General features: G+C 57.9%; 4 protein-coding genes across 4 annotated transcripts; 2 read left to right on the top strand and 2 right to left on the bottom strand.

Moving 5' to 3' along the window:
- Nucleotides 1-617: 617 nt before the first annotated feature.
- On the bottom strand, nt 618-9,062 carry DICSQDRAFT_83311 (uncharacterized protein). The gene is made up of 15 exons (XM_007364036.1): nt 8,383-9,062; nt 7,989-8,242; nt 7,853-7,933; nt 7,775-7,791; nt 7,679-7,719; nt 7,600-7,615; nt 7,457-7,544; nt 7,154-7,195; nt 7,051-7,090; nt 6,972-6,989; nt 6,871-6,909; nt 6,374-6,812; nt 5,641-6,322; nt 701-5,455; nt 618-639 (listed from the first exon to the last, which is right to left on the bottom strand). The coding sequence occupies exons 1-14, from the start codon at nt 8,968-8,970 to the stop codon at nt 4,948-4,950; spliced, it is 2,853 nt and encodes a 950-aa protein (XP_007364098.1). The 5' UTR covers nt 8,971-9,062; the 3' UTR covers nt 618-639; nt 701-4,947.
- A 1,474-nt stretch (nt 9,063-10,536) lies between these two features.
- On the bottom strand, nt 10,537-12,422 carry DICSQDRAFT_42968 (uncharacterized protein; the record flags this gene model as incomplete). The annotated part of the gene is made up of 5 exons (XM_007364035.1): nt 10,537-10,981; nt 11,047-11,480; nt 11,763-12,216; nt 12,270-12,328; nt 12,387-12,422. Coding segments are annotated over 5 exons (1,428 nt in total), but the record flags the coding sequence as incomplete, so codon positions are not given.
- A 1,697-nt stretch (nt 12,423-14,119) lies between these two features.
- DICSQDRAFT_179482 (uncharacterized protein) lies at nt 14,120-14,752 on the top strand. The gene is made up of 3 exons (XM_007364034.1): nt 14,120-14,414; nt 14,482-14,569; nt 14,629-14,752. The coding sequence occupies exons 1-3, from the start codon at nt 14,193-14,195 to the stop codon at nt 14,703-14,705; spliced, it is 387 nt and encodes a 128-aa protein (XP_007364096.1). The 5' UTR covers nt 14,120-14,192; the 3' UTR covers nt 14,706-14,752.
- Nucleotides 14,753-15,468: 716 nt separating this feature from the next.
- Nucleotides 15,469-16,641, top strand: DICSQDRAFT_55321 (uncharacterized protein; the record flags this gene model as incomplete). Its single annotated transcript, XM_007364033.1, has 6 exons — nt 15,469-15,531; nt 15,584-15,721; nt 15,770-15,824; nt 15,919-16,175; nt 16,236-16,449; nt 16,508-16,641. Coding segments are annotated over 6 exons (861 nt in total), but the record flags the coding sequence as incomplete, so codon positions are not given.
- Between the last annotated feature and the right edge of the window lie 77 nt (nt 16,642-16,718).

Here is a 16,718-nt window from a genome sequence, read left to right as displayed (position 1 = left end):
CGCTGTGCCAATTTGCGTCCGAACTTCTCCTCCGGCGAGTGCACGGCGGCGGGCCCCAGTGTGCCAGATGTCCCGCCCACGTCCCAGCAGTCCTCCTCGTCCCGGCGCACGCATCGCATGAGGCTCTTGGGCAGCCCCTCCTGATGCACATGCCACACCTGCGGCGGAGGCATGTGGCGGATTCACGCACCCGGACTGCCTCTCTCGGGGTGGAGGAATGCACTCTGTCAGACATCAGCTGCATGATGCCCTGCTTCTGTCAGCGTCGGAACGCGACCACCTGAATTACCATATGCGCGCTGACACACCGAAATCGAAACCTCCCCCGCCCGCTCAAGTGCCCAGTACGTCAGTGCCCCGTGCCCGATTTTGGCCCCGTTGCGCTGTCACTAGACGGGTCAGACCACCGACCATCGAACCCCGAAACAGGGCCAGCCTCCTTGTAGCGCACACCGCTAGCACGGGTGGTACCGCACATTCCGTGCTGACATCTGGCGTCCAGATCTGGCCGCTGTTTGATCCGGGCTCTCACGCATTACAGTCGCTGTACGCCTGTACTCGACGGCCGACCCGCCATAGCCGCTGCTCGACCGCCCAGACTAGCGTCTGGCTTCTCGGGGTGCCCATCCGCCGTACTACGTAGGTCCGCCTGCTCGATATCGCCATGGATATCCACAGAGCTGATCGTGATGATATCCAGTGACAATTGTCCGCATACGGCGACCCACTCAGCGTGAGCCAGAACGATCCACGACTAACCACGTGTGGCTTTCTCAGAGCCCGTCCTTGCCCCCTTCACTCGACTTCATATAAACGCATTCGCTCACCGTAGCGCAGTCGCTACGTCGCTGCGCCTCTCGTCCACCCACACTTCTCCGACATTATATCCGTGGCTTGCAGCTCCTCTGCGCTGTTCTCTTACGAGATATGCCGCGTCAACGCCTCTTCCGGTTGGCTCCCCATTCGCCGCAGTGAACTGGTGACCGCGCTTCGCACTTCGTTATATCTCGCTTGACTCACCGCACGCAGGCTACCGCAGGCACAACTTCGCTGGAGAATCCGGACGGTGCAGCATCGGCGAGGACGGTTCAGTGAGCCATTGCGTCATAGGTCCGTTTGCCGCCGGGATCCTGGTTGCTTACACAGGCAAAAGGCACTCCCAGGCATCGCCGCGCGGCGTGCGGTCGCCTGTCTTCGTTTCCCCTCTTTCCCCGCTCGGCCTGCTGGAGCGTGGCATGCAGGGCTGCCGTAGATCGCGTCGCGCGTTCCGACTAAGCGGACGGACGGACGGACGGCAGAACTCCGTGCGCTGACCGGTATTCTCTCTTAGCCTCGAGCGGCATCCGTGTCGGCTGCAGCTGTGCTGCAGCAGTTCCCCGCACCCGAGTCAGTACGCGCAGGCTCCTTGAACTATCGGGGCCTTCGTCTTCTGCGATCTCCTTTCTTGGCGGTACGTCGTCCCGACAGTCTCCTTGCTACACACGCGGTGGGTCAGAAGCATGGACCCTGTCCGTCGTTCTATCCATGCTCTGAACAACGCTCCCACATCTGCTCTTGCGCGTCGCCGTCCGTTCGTTCGATCGCGACTGAGGGCTGCCACACGCGCACTAATAACAGAGTCTCCCCTCCGCCGGGCCCCAGGGGCACCGGGCGTAATTCATGTCCAAGCGGGAGCAGTAAGTAGCAGCGGTGGGAGGGCAGTGGGCCCGCGCTTCCGCCTTGGGACGACGGCTGCCCACGCCGCCGAACGAATACCCGTGGCCAAGGACCCGAATCCCATTGTGCTGCTGCTGCTGCTGCCATGCCAAACAGCCGCCCGCCAATCGATCTTCCCGAGGGACGATTATGGCAGGTGGCCTAATATTGTGCATGCATCACGCGTATTCGGTGTACCCGCTCGCGTCCGCGCAAATCGCACCCCCGCGCGGCCGGAGAGCGTGAGGAACTTGGAAGGGGGTCAAGCGGGCCACGCGGCGCGGTCGCCGTCGTCCTGGCGACTGCCTGTAATGTATCACCCGCGTCGGCTGCCGCCTCGTCATCATTGCGCACAACTCACGCTCAGTGCCTGATTAGGTAGTACTTGCCGCGGCAGCCGGCGGCTCGCCTCGTCCTCTTCGCCGTCGAGTGGCTGCCAAAGCAGGCAGCGCATAGTTTAAGGTCGCTCACCTTCTCGTGTTCTCATTCGAAATAGCTCCCGAATAAGTGGCATGTTTGTCCAGGCTGAGATAGTATACTTCCGGACGTGCGGGCGAGAATGATCATGGTGATTTCATGACGTGATTTACACTCGTTATATGATTTCGAATAACGCAGGGTTTGCATTCTACGCCCGTTCACGGACGCAAGGAGGTTGCGACCGCGCCCGCTGTTGTGCCTTTCCATGGGAAGAGCATGGCATCTGGGAGGTGTCAATCGAAGGGCTTCGAAGTGCACCCGGGGTGAAATGAGCCCGTGTGCGGCCCTAGTGCTAGTCTGGCCGTGACCCGAGTGTTTGGTGTGGCCAGCGCTGACCAAGTCTCCCTTGCAGCGATCACCTCGTGCGTGAGTCTTCTCTTCGCTTTCTGCTGCTGCATGTGTTTGCCTTGACCGTGTATAAATCTCTCTATTGCCCAGCGGACTTAGAGCGCGCGTGGGCGGGTCAGGCGCGTTGCGGCAACGATAAGGATACGTCCGGCACACCTTCCTACGTCTCGTGGTATCGATGATCTACGCACGATCGCGCCCACTGTGTGCACGAAACTCGAGAGTAACCACCCGCGGCCACATCGAGCGGCCTGGACCGTCTGGGCACAATACGTCTGCGACGACGATGCGTGCAACTGCGACACGATCTGCCCGCACATCTTCCGTATCATCACACGATTCGCAAGATCTAGGCGGTCTTACGAGTTTGAGGGCAGTATGGGGGCGCTTCCCTACGTCTGACAACATTAATTCGGGATGGGTGGTTTGTCAGGCTCGCCTCACCTCACCCTGCCCCCAAACGCGTCCGCCGCAATCGGTCAGCACTGACGACAGCTATGGAGCAATGCTTCGAATCACGGATGCTCGGCAAACGCTATCACGGAGGCAGACGCCACCCCCGGTCCTCGATACCCCCTTCAGAATCGTACCCGGCATGCCTCGATCCTCGCAGCAGAGCGCCAGAATGCCGGTCCATAACTACACCCGACCTAGATAGCATACCGAGCACAGCGGTCGGCCGGTCTATGTGAACCGAGAACGCGACGATCGCGCTTTCCTTTACGTCTCATCACATCGCGCGTCGTCATCGCCGACCGCCCAGGTGCCCCCTTCGAGAGCACCCACCCACGTATAGCCTCGCGGACGTGCATACCATAGGCTCACTTTCTCCGACATTTTGCGGCCACGGTGGACAGCGGCGCCACACAAGCGGGGGACAAACCACTGCGACGAACCTTCCTGCCCATATATGGGTCGCTCGACGCCATATCTGGCAGACGACGTAGCGAGGCCGCAGGTTGGGAGCGCAGGCCAGGAAGGGCAGGCTGAGAACACTCGATGCGGAGAAGCGCCCGGTGCGGGCTTCTAGCCGTCCTCGACGGGAGGGCGTGCCCGAGATGCCATCCCGGAAGGGGACTGTGCTGGGCGTCCCTCTGCTGACGGTGACGCGGGGCGATCGGCGGGCGGTGGTCGTAGAACATGATACGTAGGCATATAAGAGCCGTCCGTCGGTCGCTTGCAGGTGAAATGTACGAGGGGGCACGAGAGCATGAAATCGTGATGGAATTGCACCGTACAGATAGACAGGGTAGAGACTGCTGGGCGTACAAATCGGAGACTGCGAACATTGGTGGATGAAGTATAGATAGTGGACCGGTGGGGGATGTGGGATAGATGTGGGATAGATCACGTTACGGCGACAACGAACGTGAACGGACGATTGGCTAGAGAGACATCAGCGGCTGGCGCTACAGACGTACTGGGCGAACAGCACAGACGGACAAGTACAATAAATAATTCATAATAATGACAGCAGATAGTGGGAAGAGATTCGTGAAGCAGAGGCGTGAACCAACGAGGTCTGGTCTCAGCGGCGTGATCATGTGCAAGGCGGCAGATATGAGGTGTGGTAGCGCAGAGGGAATCCGGCGGAGACAAAGTGGGACGTAGCGGCAGCCATGAGAAAACCCGAGAAGCGCGCCAACGTCCCCTGTCCTCCCATCGCGCGCATCTTATCGTCGAAGTTCCGAAGCCGCGAATGAGAGCATGAGCAGCACGAAGGGAAGCAGAGAAGCCGCGGCGACGGGAGGCACGCACCCAGACAGACAGAGCCTTTGCGAACAGCCTGCAAGGGATCTGGGTCCTGGGTCCGAATTGGGGTGCGCTCGTGCAGCAGGACGTCTGGGGGTTGAACCCAGATGCGGCCCCCATCTGAGCGAAGCGGACGGACGAGCGGGATGTGAACGATCTGAGTCATGGATAGAAACCTTCTGGGTACGAGTTCAAGCGGCTCGACTGTAGTCGTGGTGCTACCCTGTGAAGGCTTTTGACGTTCGCGTTTCTTCTGTATGTCCTTCGCGCATTCCCTATCTTGAAAACCCGTGCGCATGTCAGGATAGGGGGTATCGTGGTCGAGCGCCAAGCAAGGGCAGGGCGGCGGCGCTCGGGTGAGGAGGGGCACGCATCGCAGCGTCCGGATATAGCGTGTGGATTTCCTTGGCCTTGCCTTCGCACTCCGACGATGACTCCAAGAGAAGAAAGCAGGGGCGCCTCTCCTCCGCGGAGAGGCGGGCGGGAACGGAAGCTCCAGGATTGGGAACAGCTCGCGCGACACGGACGCAATCTGCGGCACCGCAGCAGTGATCAGCGGCCCCATACATGGTGCGCCCCAGCACCAGAGAGACCAGGCCGCATCCCCGGCGCGGAAGTCGAACGAAAGGGGACACCGCGCGGCGCGGATTCCCTCCCGTTCGCCCGCGGACATCACGACGCCGCCTTCCAGGCGACGAAGATGCGTCCGGTCCGGCTGCTGGGTGGGTGCTCCTGCTCTGGCTCGGAGAGGAGGGACGACGACGACGTGTCCGTGCTCGGCCGACTCAGATGGCTCACAGGCTTCTCGGGCGCGCTCTGCCGTCGCGACAGCCCGTCGAAGGCCGGCCGGATTGGGTCTGCTGGAATATGTGTCTGGCCTTGTGCATGAGACGCATAATGAGCTGTGGGGAGGCCCCTACGCCCTCGGACTGTCGCTTCGCCCTCATCAGACGTCGTGCTGTGGCGGGGCGTAGGGAAAGGAGGGGGCGATGGGCTGCGTTTGGACCTGAAGAATGCGCTTCCTCGAATGGTCGCGCCGGCTTGACGGTGCTCGTACCCGGCCCAGGCCGCGCACATCGCCTCGAAGGTCTCGAGTTCTTCGGTAGGAGTGACAGGATAGGCTGGCCAGCCCAGGCGGTCTTCGAGGGCTGGAGCGAGATACATGCGCGCCTTCATGTCCCTGCGTGTGGAAGCAGGCGGAGATGGCAAGAATAAACGTTAGCACTGACTTCTCGAGGCGGTGTGGTGTGTGGCGACTTTGACAAATCGGCCCCATGGTACGCAACCCACCGATAAGGACCGCGCACCAGGGGACCGCATGCCAAAAGACGGACGTGCAGAGGGGGGTTGGGAGGAGCGACTCACAGCTCGAAGCGTCTCAGTAAGGCATCGAAGTCCAATCGCGTCAGACTCATTAGCGCATCCTCCTGGGGATGCCGGCGACGACGGCGCGGCCGCAGCGCAATGTGTTCTGACACGCTTGAGGAACCCGCCTTCTCCCCACCACGCGCGACGTTCTCCTGGAAATCTACCACCCAATCCCACATAGGCTCTGCGCAGCCCAGCACCTCGTTCACCCGGAGCGTGAGGAGAAGGTTAAGCGTCCGCGGGTCGAAGTTGATCGTTTTGTTCGGGAGCGGGTTCCGTCCGGCTGCGATATGGCCTTGCAGCTTGGCTAATGAGATAGGGGTGTCGGAGGACATAGGAAGGCTGTCAGGCCGCTGCTTAAAATGCGCTGCCTGCTCGGTGGTCGACGGAAGAGTTTTACGTCGAAAAGCGGACGGAGAGACGCCGGAGTATCTTGCTGTGTCAATCCCGACGTAAGGGGTCCCATCAACCATGTCGCGGGCATGCAACACGGGGGACTGGGAGAACCTGAAGGTTCCGAACTCGGTAGGACTCTCCACCTGAAGTGGTTCCTCGACGAACGGATCGTCGAACACGTTTCGGCGTGTCGTGACCGGGGAACCGTCGGATCGGTCGTCGAAGACGGGAGGCACGGGCAGAGGTGGGAACGTGACGATGATGGGAGGCGGCGCTCGAACATCTGGAAGGCTTCGAGTTCAGCTGCGCTCTGCTTGAATGTTGAATTACCAACCTCTGAAGTGCAGCGGGAGAAGATTCGCGATCATCGATACTGGTTCTAAATTGATGAATCGTGCGGCGTGCATCTCGTTGTAAATGATCTCTAGCAACGAGTGGTCATGGGGGTTCATCGGAGGCCGGTCGAGACTGCGGAAAAGCATGGAGGTCTGGGCACCATTAGTAGGAGATTGTGAAGCATGGATTGGACGTTGGGTGTCCTCGAACATGGGACGGTTGACTCGTGTGACGTCGTCGAACGAATAGCTAAAGGCTAACGATGAACGCTGCGATCGTAATGCAAACGACGTGGGATGATGCAACCTCTCCTGCTCAGACGAGTGCGACGAGTCCGTGTGGGGCGGGGTCGGAGGATGCATCGGTCCTGGAGACTCGACTATGTGGACGCTCTCACCACCCCGGTGGCCCGGAAAGTGCAGGTCTTCCTCCCACATCTGCTCGACATGTCAGATCGCCTAATACATTGGTTACGCAAAAGGAAGGTAGACGAACTTCGAAAGCGCCACCAGGCTTCATGACACGTGTGATTTCCTATCGCGGAACGCACTGTCAGGGTCGACGGAAAGCGGTAGGTGGTGCGTTCGGTGCCGTACCTCAAACAAGGCGTCCCACTGCGGAAGGAATGCGTCAGAGTCCGTCGTGGAGTGATCGCCGATCTCGAGTGTAACGTACCTTGTCCTCGGGCACGCCGCGACCGACGCGAGTAAGCCGACTGTGGTTCAACGTAAATCAGATCAGATCTCACGTGCAAAGATCGTCCTGGGTATACACTCACACGTAGTCAAATTCCTCATTCGGAAATGGGAGGCTCTCCAGGCTAGCATGGCATGCCGGTTAGTTCAAACGCTCGGAAAGATAACCGCGGTAGAGGGCAAGGACTTGTGGTATGGGCAACGGCATACATGGAGTTCGACACTAAGGGAAGGAGAGTGTTCTCGTCCTCAGACTGTAACGGGGGTCATGTAGGGTAGGAATAGCGGGAGGGCGGGTGATAAGCCGAGGTTATAGCGTCCAGGAGCAGTAGCTCACGTGCAGGCGATCGAAGGGGTATACGGCTAGGAACAAACGAACCACTCACAAATTCCCTTGTACCCACGTAATCCGTGCCGCCAGGTCAAAGCAACCCACTTGTAGTAAGTCCGGATGTAAAGGCACCACGTCCAGACCTGCGCTAGATGTTGAGAAACACGGGCCCATTACATACAATCAGATGTCACGAACCGACGAAGTAAGAGTCCTACGATGCGCCCGCGATGTAAGGATGTCTTCTTTCAACGTGAAGCATACATGAAAGACGTACCTTCCATTCCCTAGCCGCGTTCAGAATCCACGTCCCGGTTCCTGAAACGCCATTCAGCCCAATGGATTCGGCAAGCCAGCCGTCAAGTAAGCGTACCACATCCTAGATCGAGCCTAGATGGATGTGACGTTAGTTGCGCTTCCATCGTGTGAATACCAGGATGAGCAGACCCACACTCTTGCCGGAGGCGTATGAAAGACATGCATCGTGATGCTGCCTCCCAGCTGCAGCTGCCACAAGTCATCCCACACATCCCTTGATAGAGTCAGCCTCCGGTGCCGACGCATACAACGAGCAGCTTGGCACTCACAAGTCGACCATCTGCCTGTCGTAGCTCCGCGGGTACGGCACGTCTGCCGGAGAGAACGCGTGGTACTTTCTTCCGCTCCGGGTAACGAACTGCTCTTCTCTGGCCCGGATCTTCTGGCGCAGCTCCTCAAGAATCGTGCGGTCCACGGTCGAGAACTGCACATCGCTCTTCGCGCTCTCGTCCTGTGTGATCCGCGAAGGATCGAACTTGCGGCTTTTGCTCTTCTTCCGCTGCAATGGGAACTCGGATCCCCGCTACGCATGCACAGTTTCACGCGAACAATGGACAATGTGACGTCAGAACTATGCCGGACAAAGGCCCCGGGCCCTTCTCCCGCGAATGAAGTCGTGGGGGGGACGGGACGCGGACCAGGTAAACGGCAGGGTATGCTCACCGGTAGCGGAAACTCCCAGTCCGCAGCACTGTCTCCAAATACTTTCGGCTTCCGCTCATCCACGGCCGCGTGCAGCCGTGGAGCCTTGTGCGCGGGCCCGCCTGAGGACGAGGGCCGTGGCGCGGGGTTGCTCCGCGCGGGGTTTCGAGGAGGCCGAGGCGGGGGCGGGGCGGGGGGGTCGAGGACGCTCATGCTCATAGCGCCGAGTGTTAGGCCATAGTGGTGGCCCAACATCTGGTACGAACGGCCGCGCGTGGCGGAGCGTGGCTCGGAGGAACTCGAGCTGCTGGGACGTTTGAGGCGAAAGAGCTTGCGCTTGCCAGAACCAGAGCCTGAGCCTGAGCGGGTGAGGGTGTCGCTGGGCCCGTCAGCATTGGTGGGTGTCGTAGGGACGCGATTGCTAGGCTTTGATTGCTGGGCAGCAAAGCGCTGCAGAAGCGGCGACTGAGGGAGGAGGGGTGGACTGGTCGTCTGGGCTTGTTTAGGGGCGAGCGTCGCGCTGGTGCTGTTCGCGCGACGGCGCGTAGGGGGAGACTGAGATTGCATGCGTTCAGTCTGGATTTTGCCAGGTGTAGGACGGACAATCATGGCGACAAGGATGAAGGGAGAGAACGGACGTCAGTGGAGGGTGTCAAGGTCATTGGGGTTTAGAACGGAGTGGTATACATTCAAGGGAGAACACTTCGGAGGTTGTACGTCTGTTCGAGCGTGTAGGGGAAGAGTGTTTTAGGGTCGTATGACGCTTCTAGATGCACGAGCGGGTGTGGCTGCGCGCGGCCTGAAGATACGATCGAGTCTAGCGTAGCGTGAGTCACGGGTGCCGCCTACCGACACGATCGCCCGGGCAGCAACGAGACCGGCGGCGGGGAGGGGGCGCAAGGGCGCAAGGGCGCAGGAGGAAAGGGAAGATCAGTCGCATGGCAGCAAAGGCCGCTATATTTCACTGTCGTGCGCCGGCGGGAGCAGTGTGGGGGTGAGACAGACTGATTCTGCTCGGTGCACGCGCCGTGGGCAACGGTCTGTGCCTATCGCGTCTTCCTATTGCAGCGAGTATGGTCATTTCGACGTAAGTAACCGGGCAGGGAGGTTCATGCGATCCGGTTGCTTACAGGTTGCTACTCAATCAACTGAGTCGCCCTTTCCCTCGGATATCCCCCGTCCACTGACATCCCGTCATCATCCATGTTCTGCACTAGCCCATCTTGGGCTTCCCACTCCTGCTTCGCCCACCCTCTTGACCCTTTTGGCATCTCCACTCGTCTCAGGCTAGCCTCCCTCCCCAGGAAAAAAACATGTGCTGCTCCGAGCACAGACTTCGGTGCTCACGCGGCACACCGCTGGGCGAGCGAGGGCCTGCCCTTGGCAGTCCCGTTCAGTAGCTTGACATGCACGTGGTCATCCGACTGTCATCCACACCGACGGGCGTACGGCAGACATGCTACCCCATCTGTCCACACATCACTAGCCGGTCACATTCAGATCGGGTATACCAGACCCGGTGCCTGGCTCGCGCAGCCTCGTCTGTCCACTCAATCGTCGCGGAGACCACAGACCTTCCTGTTCCACTGATTGTCGTTTTCATTGACTAGTGATCGGTGGCTTGCAGATGTCCCAGAAAGTCATCCCTATAGGTGGAAGAGATGGTGAACCCCTCGCTGCGGAGTTAGGTCATGACACGGAATATCTTCTCGTGCAATCACTCCTCAGTCCGTAAATCCATGGACTTTCTGAGGTATGATGGCCCAGTTTGCCTCATCAGCTGCGTCCATTGTGATGAACAGTTCGCTTGTCATAGCCCTGCGGCGTTATCTATCGCTGAGCAACATCTTAGATGCGTGCGGCGACGTTCCGCCGCGTGACCAGGAAACTGAGTTCATCTGAGCCTTGTCGTAATCCTTCTCAAACGGCACTTGACTGCACATATGTAGATCCGTGCGTGCCTGATAGTACTAGTCAGCAAGTTCACAGCAATATCATACAAACTACCATCCGTGCATGACTTCACTTCTCGTGCCTACGAAACCACATTGGATCTGTCCAACGAGCTCAATCAACCTCGCTGACCTTTGAGTTTCCGTCTTCCTCCTCGACACCCCCCTCATCCCCTTCACCGTCCTCCTCGGTAGACCCGCCCTCATCCGCTTCCCCGCGCCCCGTCTCGTCCCGGACGCCGGACTCCGAAAAGTTCAGAATGCCAGAGACGTCGAGAAGCCGCACGACCTCCTCCGCGTCCTCGACCTTCATCGAACCCAGCACCTTGTTCACCTCGTCCAGGCTCTGACTCCGCAGCGCCTTCTGCAGACGCTCGTCGAAGGCTGAGAACACGTCCCACTGCATCTGCAGCGCCTTCCTCACGTCCTCGACGCTCACGTTCTCGAACCCGGGCCCTTCTAGCTCGAGGTGCTCGGGGGGCGGCCCGTCCGGGACGTTGAACCCGATCTGCGTGTCCGGGTTCTCGGGGACGAGCTGGATCTGCTCGCCGCTTGCGGCAGCGGCCTCCTCCGCCTTGGATATCCGCACCCGCTCGACGAGGTGCGCGTACGTGTCCTGGACGTCCTTCTCGAATACCGCCGTCGCCCGGGGGTCACCCGAGGTCATCCTGTGTGGCGGCAGACGTGTAAGCTTGGTTGTCACAAAGGAATACACGAGAGATGATGCACGTACTTCCGGAAGAACATAGAAGGGCCATCCTTGCCGAGCTTCTCGCAGTACTGGAGCAGCAGGCTTTGGTGCACGCACTGAAGTGCCCACTTCGGGTTCCCGTCGCTCTGCGCGCGGAACGCCGCGACGAGAAGTGCATCGGACGCGCCGGGGACGTAGACGTCACGGTGCGCTTTAATGAATTCCCATGACTGCTCGTACGCGCGGACAGGGATGCGCGAGAACCCCTCGAGAGAAGGTGTGAGCTCGGGCAGTTCGTCGGCATCGGCGTCGTCGTCTCTTGCGGGGGCTTTTGATGATGATGCCCCGGATGAGCTGGTGCTGGGTGCACTGGCGACGCCCTTGGGATTGAGAGTCTCGAACTCCGTCACCGTGTTCTTTGGCTTGTCTTGGATAGCGTTCTTGACAGGGGGCGGCGCTGGCTTTGGCGGCACGTACTGCATGCGATTATGATATTAGTACTAGTCTACTTCACAACAGGAACCTGGTCGAGAAAACGCTTCCTCTCCTGTCACGCAGTCTCGGCGTGCCTCTGCTTATTTGTGGTCTGAAGCCTAGAGTGATCGCATACCGCAGCTCTAGATGTGCGCACATGTCCTAATAGCATAGCTCGCCACATCGCACAGATACTGTTGTTGTGTCGGCATCACACCAATGGATGGCTACCTTGGGCGCATACGCCACAGACGAGGCAATGTTTCAGTGGAAATAACACTCACCTTTGAGTCGAATCCTTCATGAATATCCTCAGACGTAATCTTCTTGTGCATCTCCGCCTCCTCCTTCGCAAGCTCCTTCCGCAACTTCTCCTGGTGCTCATCGATCCTCACGAGGTGCGTCTTCAAACCCTCAACCAACGCCTCCCCAAGCTTCGGATCGTCTTTCCCCACGCCCTTCTTCTTCGCCTCCTCCCACACCTGCAGCATCAGCGCCAGCAGCATTTCGTCATACGTCTTCTGGTCCGGAGCATTCGTTGGTGGCTTTTCGGGAGCAGGATTCGTCCTGAACCGTTCGACGAGCGATGAGAAGTGCGGGGGACCTTGCGAGTCAACATCCTGGGCGATAGCGGCAAGGCGGGGCCTGAGGACTTCATTGACTCCGATGTCGGCCTTCAGCTGGGCGATGCGGAGCTTGCGCTCTTCGCGCTGCTCGTGAATGGCGCGTTGCTTCCATCTACACGATCTGATCAGTCAACCTTGTCGAAACGAGAACTGATGAGAGCGTACCGGACGAGCGAACGATGATCTACATTCGGATGGCCCTCGATGTCGGAATCATCCGAAAGCTGTCATCCAGCGAACGGCGTCGGCGCTGAAGACGCGAAGCAAGACTACTCAACGTACCTCTAGGTTGTCCCATTTAGAATAGTTCAAAGGCATAATTTGTCAGTCGTGTACGAGGTGGGGGTAAATGGAGTGGAGGTGTAGTCGGATGCTGCAGTGCAGTGCCATATAGAGCCTGTCAAGGGATGTACATGTATTACCGCTGCAGGACTCAGGACCATCGTAGTTTCTCGAAGGTCCTGGAAGCTACTGTTCAACTACTTCATATCGGGCACATCGGGCACCCTAGCATGCCCTAATCTGCGCAAGCAGTCGGATAGAGTGGCTTTGGAGATCAAAGTCTAGGTTTTGAATGAAATGTCGCGAGGATAGGGGAGAGTGCTCTCGTTCATGAGGCAAGTCTCGGCCATGCGGAGGAAATCGGACAGACGCCCTGTGGCAGTGTTGCGAGTACGCGCGCTTCAACGCGACAGCGGCAACTCGGTGCTCGAGACTCCATCGTTTTCTTCCTCTGTATCTGCTACTCTCGCAGAATTGCAATATACGGTCTCGATAATGCCGAGTAGCAACTCATGGAGTTATGCTTTCCTGGCGCGGCACAGGAACCAACTCTTCGGTATTGTTGCTGATCGGACGTGGAATGTTCGTCAATACGTACATACACCAGCAATGTCTTGGCGGATGCCAGCAGAGGTATGTCCGAGTGACGTTGGCCCCGTTTGAGGCTCTCAGAATGTTAAGGCCAGACCATTCGAACCTCGCAATGGATCGTGGAGAACTCATGTGGAGGGACTCACCTATCTTGACCCTTTAAAGCTTTATGTTTGATCCCCCCGCCCCGCTCGACGCCCGCCGTTTCCTCAACAAAGGTTCTAGCGACAGCTCAGCGCTTACTCCCAGCACCCCGAGAATCCTTGACAGATCGTTGTCGGTGCCCTGGTTTACATAAAGACAATTTGCCTTCATCGGTGGCGATCAAACTGCCGCGAGCAGGAACGGAGATTCTGAGGTGCGACGCTCTGACAAGAACATCTCAAGAACCCTCGTCGAGAAGTCTGAACAGTGTGCGGGCCAGGAGTATAAGGCAAATCTGCGAAGTGGGTTACTCTCCACATGTTCGGACGAATTAACCATTCTTGCTGGTTCCTGCGGGCTTCTGGGCCTCTGACAGCCTCTATGTGAGACGTTTCTCTCGTTTGTACCCCACTTTGTGTCACTGACGTATGCATACGTCAGGGGAGCAGAATGATTCGATAGGGCGAGAGATTCTGCTCGATGCTTTCGCACCAAGTATAGCGATGCTCATTACACGAAGTTCACTGGATATACCCCACCTCGTTCGGTATGTCGTTTGATAGGGGCTGTCTTAGCCTGCGGATGCTGCCTGCGGACTGACTGCACATGACTGTGAAGGTCCACTGGCACCCATAGTAACTTCCGGCAAAACGCTACCCAGCTTCACCACTTCGAGGTTTGGGACCCCCGCTCGCTCCCGACAGGGTGCTGCAGTTGGAGCTCGGTAGCCACTACTCGGTCGAATTTTTTATCTCCGTCATGCACCCCAAATTGTCGACCACGTCGAATCTACGGCTCCGTGGTTTGCCGTTACCACAAGAGCTTTTGCATTTTGCACGACGGCTCTAGACCCCCATCATGGACTGCTATCCTGCCGCGCAAAATGTGTTGCGGCGGCTACAACGTCGAGGCGTTATGCAGGGCCTGGATCGAGTATAAAAACCCAGCGAACTTGGAGGCAAGGTGGTTCAACGGTGCCATTCGGTTCGTGCCTTCTTGTCGGACATAGTTCTCGGTCGCCTAATCGCTATTCCTCACTGTCACTCGCTTCCGCCTATCCATCTACTAGACATGTCGCCCTTCACCGCCATCGCTTTCTTCCTCGCCCTCTCCGCGACTGCCTTCGCTGCTCCCACCTCTGAGGGTACTGCTTCCGTCGCGAAGCGTTCCCGCATCGGTCGTGGAACATGGTTCGACGTTGGCCTTGGTGCCTGCGGCGAGACCAATGTCAATAGCGACAAGATTATCGCCATCTCGGCCGACATCTACGGTAATGGCGGCTACTGTAACAAGGTTCGTACTCGCCTGTCTGCCTCACCTCCCGCTTCCGCTTCCGCTAATGCGCTAATCCATCTCGTAGGGTGTCACAATCACCAACACCGCGAATGGCAAGACCGCGACTGCCATTGTCCGTGACGAATGCCCGGGCTGCGGCGCTAACGACATCGGTACGCTGCTCTTTCCAGCCTATCCTTCTTCTCAGTGCTCACCTTGCGTGCCTTTGCAGACATGAGCCCTTCGCTCTTCCAAGAGCTCGGCTCTCTCGACACTGGCGTCCTCACCGTCTCGTGGGACTTCAACTAACTTGACGTTAGTTGATCCTCCTCCTTTGCCGCCAACGCGTCGCGTCGTGTGCGACGCACCGTTCCTTTGCCCACTCTTTGCCTCCATCCACGCCCATACCCAATCCCTCGAGCGGAACCGGGGTTGGGGTGCCTACGCGCTCCCTGATTCGTAACTTGTATCTCTTCGCCAACCAAAAACAATGTCGTCCTTAGCCAAAACGTGTTGAGGACGCTAGTACTCCCCCTAGGCAGGCCGAGTGTATTGTTATCGCTGTATCTTCGTCATTTGTAGTATTAGCTTGGACTCCTGGTAACCTACACGCCTGTGCTATATATATGGCCTCCGCCCGCCTGGGGCAGGCGCCACAATTAGAGTTTTGTTTCTCTAGTGCCCATCGCGTGCGTGCGAAGATGTTAATACGAGTTTTCGTCTACGTATAGCGCAGTGAAGACTTGATGGATCAGGGCGGGTTCACAACGCCGCAGTCTCGACACGCGCAAGAGGTGCCGCCGCGGCTTGCGCGCTTGACTCCTCACCAGAGTCGTTACAGGCTTATAAGTTACAGCTTTCAGGACACCTCTGATGTGGACTACGATCATCGACATTTTCAGTAGAAACAGGTTACGGTGCATCGGGTTTCTCAGTTTTGGTTTCTTCGTCTATCTCCTCCATCCAGCATCGTCCAGGACCAGGATACCCATGGAGCACCCCCAAAGAGACTACTCGGTGTGTATTAGAGCAGAAGGAATATATAGGAAGTCTGACCGAGGCTCAACCTGGCAAGATCGCGACTGGGTTCTTCTCACAGGATGATCCAGCAGCGGACGGTGCAGCCATTGGAGCAGTAAGCCACGTCGTCGTACTCTTGCTCTGGACGTTTCGTGACTCTGTACTAGCTTCCGCCACGATTTGGATTGCTGGACGACTCGCCACAACGGTGGAAGACATTTCAGGCACGCATCGATACACTGAATGCAGATGCCCCATCTGGCACTAGATACAAGGTGTTCTACTTCTCTCGCCACGGGCAAGGCGTTCGTGAGTGGTACCCGAGCTCTTCGCGCATGTCACTGCTCATCTAGGGTGCAGACAACGTCGCGGAAGCAAAGTATGGTACGAAGGTGAGGGAGAATTCTCGTACTAAGGCTGCAACCGACTCTGCAAGTTTTCTAGCTTTGGGATGAGTACGCCTGCTTTCCATATGTGGCGCGGTGGCGGATGGGTTATTGAGCCACTGCTAACAGGTATTGGTCTAAACTGAACGGAGACGGCGAGATGACTTGGGGTCCTGATCCGGAGTTGACTGATGTCGGTATCCAACAAGCCAAGGCGGCGCGCCAGGCGTGGAAGAAGGAAAGGGCTCACGGCATTCCTTTGCCTGAGAGGCACTATGGAAGCCCCTTCCAGCGGGCACTGCGTACATTCCACGACACATTCGTGGACGCAGACTTCCTTGAAGGGAGGCCGCTTCATATCACCATCCTTGAGGTCAGCTGCCCCCTTGCGAAGGTTGATGATCTTTACTCAGTCCGCGTCCTGTGTACATAGAATCTGCGTGAGGAGTACGGTGAGCATACGTGCGACCTCCGCTCGACAAGGAGCGCCATAGCGCAGAGGTTCCCACCTCCGGTTTACGAGTTTGAGGAAGGATTTAAGGAGGAAGATACGATCTGGCAAGCGGATAAGCGAGAGACAAAGGAACATGTCGCACAGCGCGCGCACATCGTCTTGGACCGGATCTTCAGCACTGACAACGAGACCTGTGAGCACAAGACCTAGATCGAATGCTCTTTGGCGGGATGCTGACACTTTCCAACCAGACATTTGCATATCTGCGCATAGCGGGATCGTCAATGGTTTTCTGTCGACCATGGGGCGCCCCCGATACCCACTGCCGACAGGAGGTGAGTGGATTCATGGATGTCGTTTTGTGTTCTTAAATATAAGTAATTAGGCATTCTGCCACTGGTAATCAAGGCAGTGGATCGACTACATTGATATTATTTCTCGTCGCGGTCCTATCTGGGACTA

The sequence above is a fragment of the Dichomitus squalens genome, assembly GCF_000275845.1.
Source record: "Dichomitus squalens LYAD-421 SS1 unplaced genomic scaffold DICSQscaffold_7, whole genome shotgun sequence".
Taxonomy (NCBI): Eukaryota; Fungi; Basidiomycota; class Agaricomycetes; order Polyporales; family Polyporaceae; genus Dichomitus; species Dichomitus squalens.
This window is presented reverse-complemented; position numbering and strand designations above follow the sequence as displayed.

What these genes read in the sequence shown, in the direction of transcription:
- DICSQDRAFT_179482 (XM_007364034.1), top strand. Translation starts at nt 14,193, where the DNA reads ATGTCGCCCTTCACCGCCATCGCTTTCTTCCTCGCCCTCTCCGCGACT. An exon ending in ATGGCGGCTACTGTAACAAG is followed by an intron (nt 14,415 to 14,481) that starts GTTCGTACTCGC and finishes TCCATCTCGTAG; the next exon opens with GGTGTCACAATCACCAACAC. An exon ending in CTGCGGCGCTAACGACATCG is followed by an intron (nt 14,570 to 14,628) that starts GTACGCTGCTCT and finishes GTGCCTTTGCAG; the next exon opens with ACATGAGCCCTTCGCTCTTC.
- DICSQDRAFT_83311 (XM_007364036.1), bottom strand. Translation starts at nt 8,970, where the DNA reads ATGATTGTCCGTCCTACACCTGGCAAAATCCAGACTGAACGCATGCAA. An exon ending in GACAGGCAGATGGTCGACTT is followed by an intron (nt 7,934 to 7,988) that starts GTGAGTGCCAAG and finishes GACTCTATCAAG; the next exon opens with GGATGTGTGGGATGACTTGT. An exon ending in TTACTGAGACGCTTCGAGCT is followed by an intron (nt 5,456 to 5,640) that starts GTGAGTCGCTCC and finishes TTCCACACGCAG; the next exon opens with GGACATGAAGGCGCGCATGT.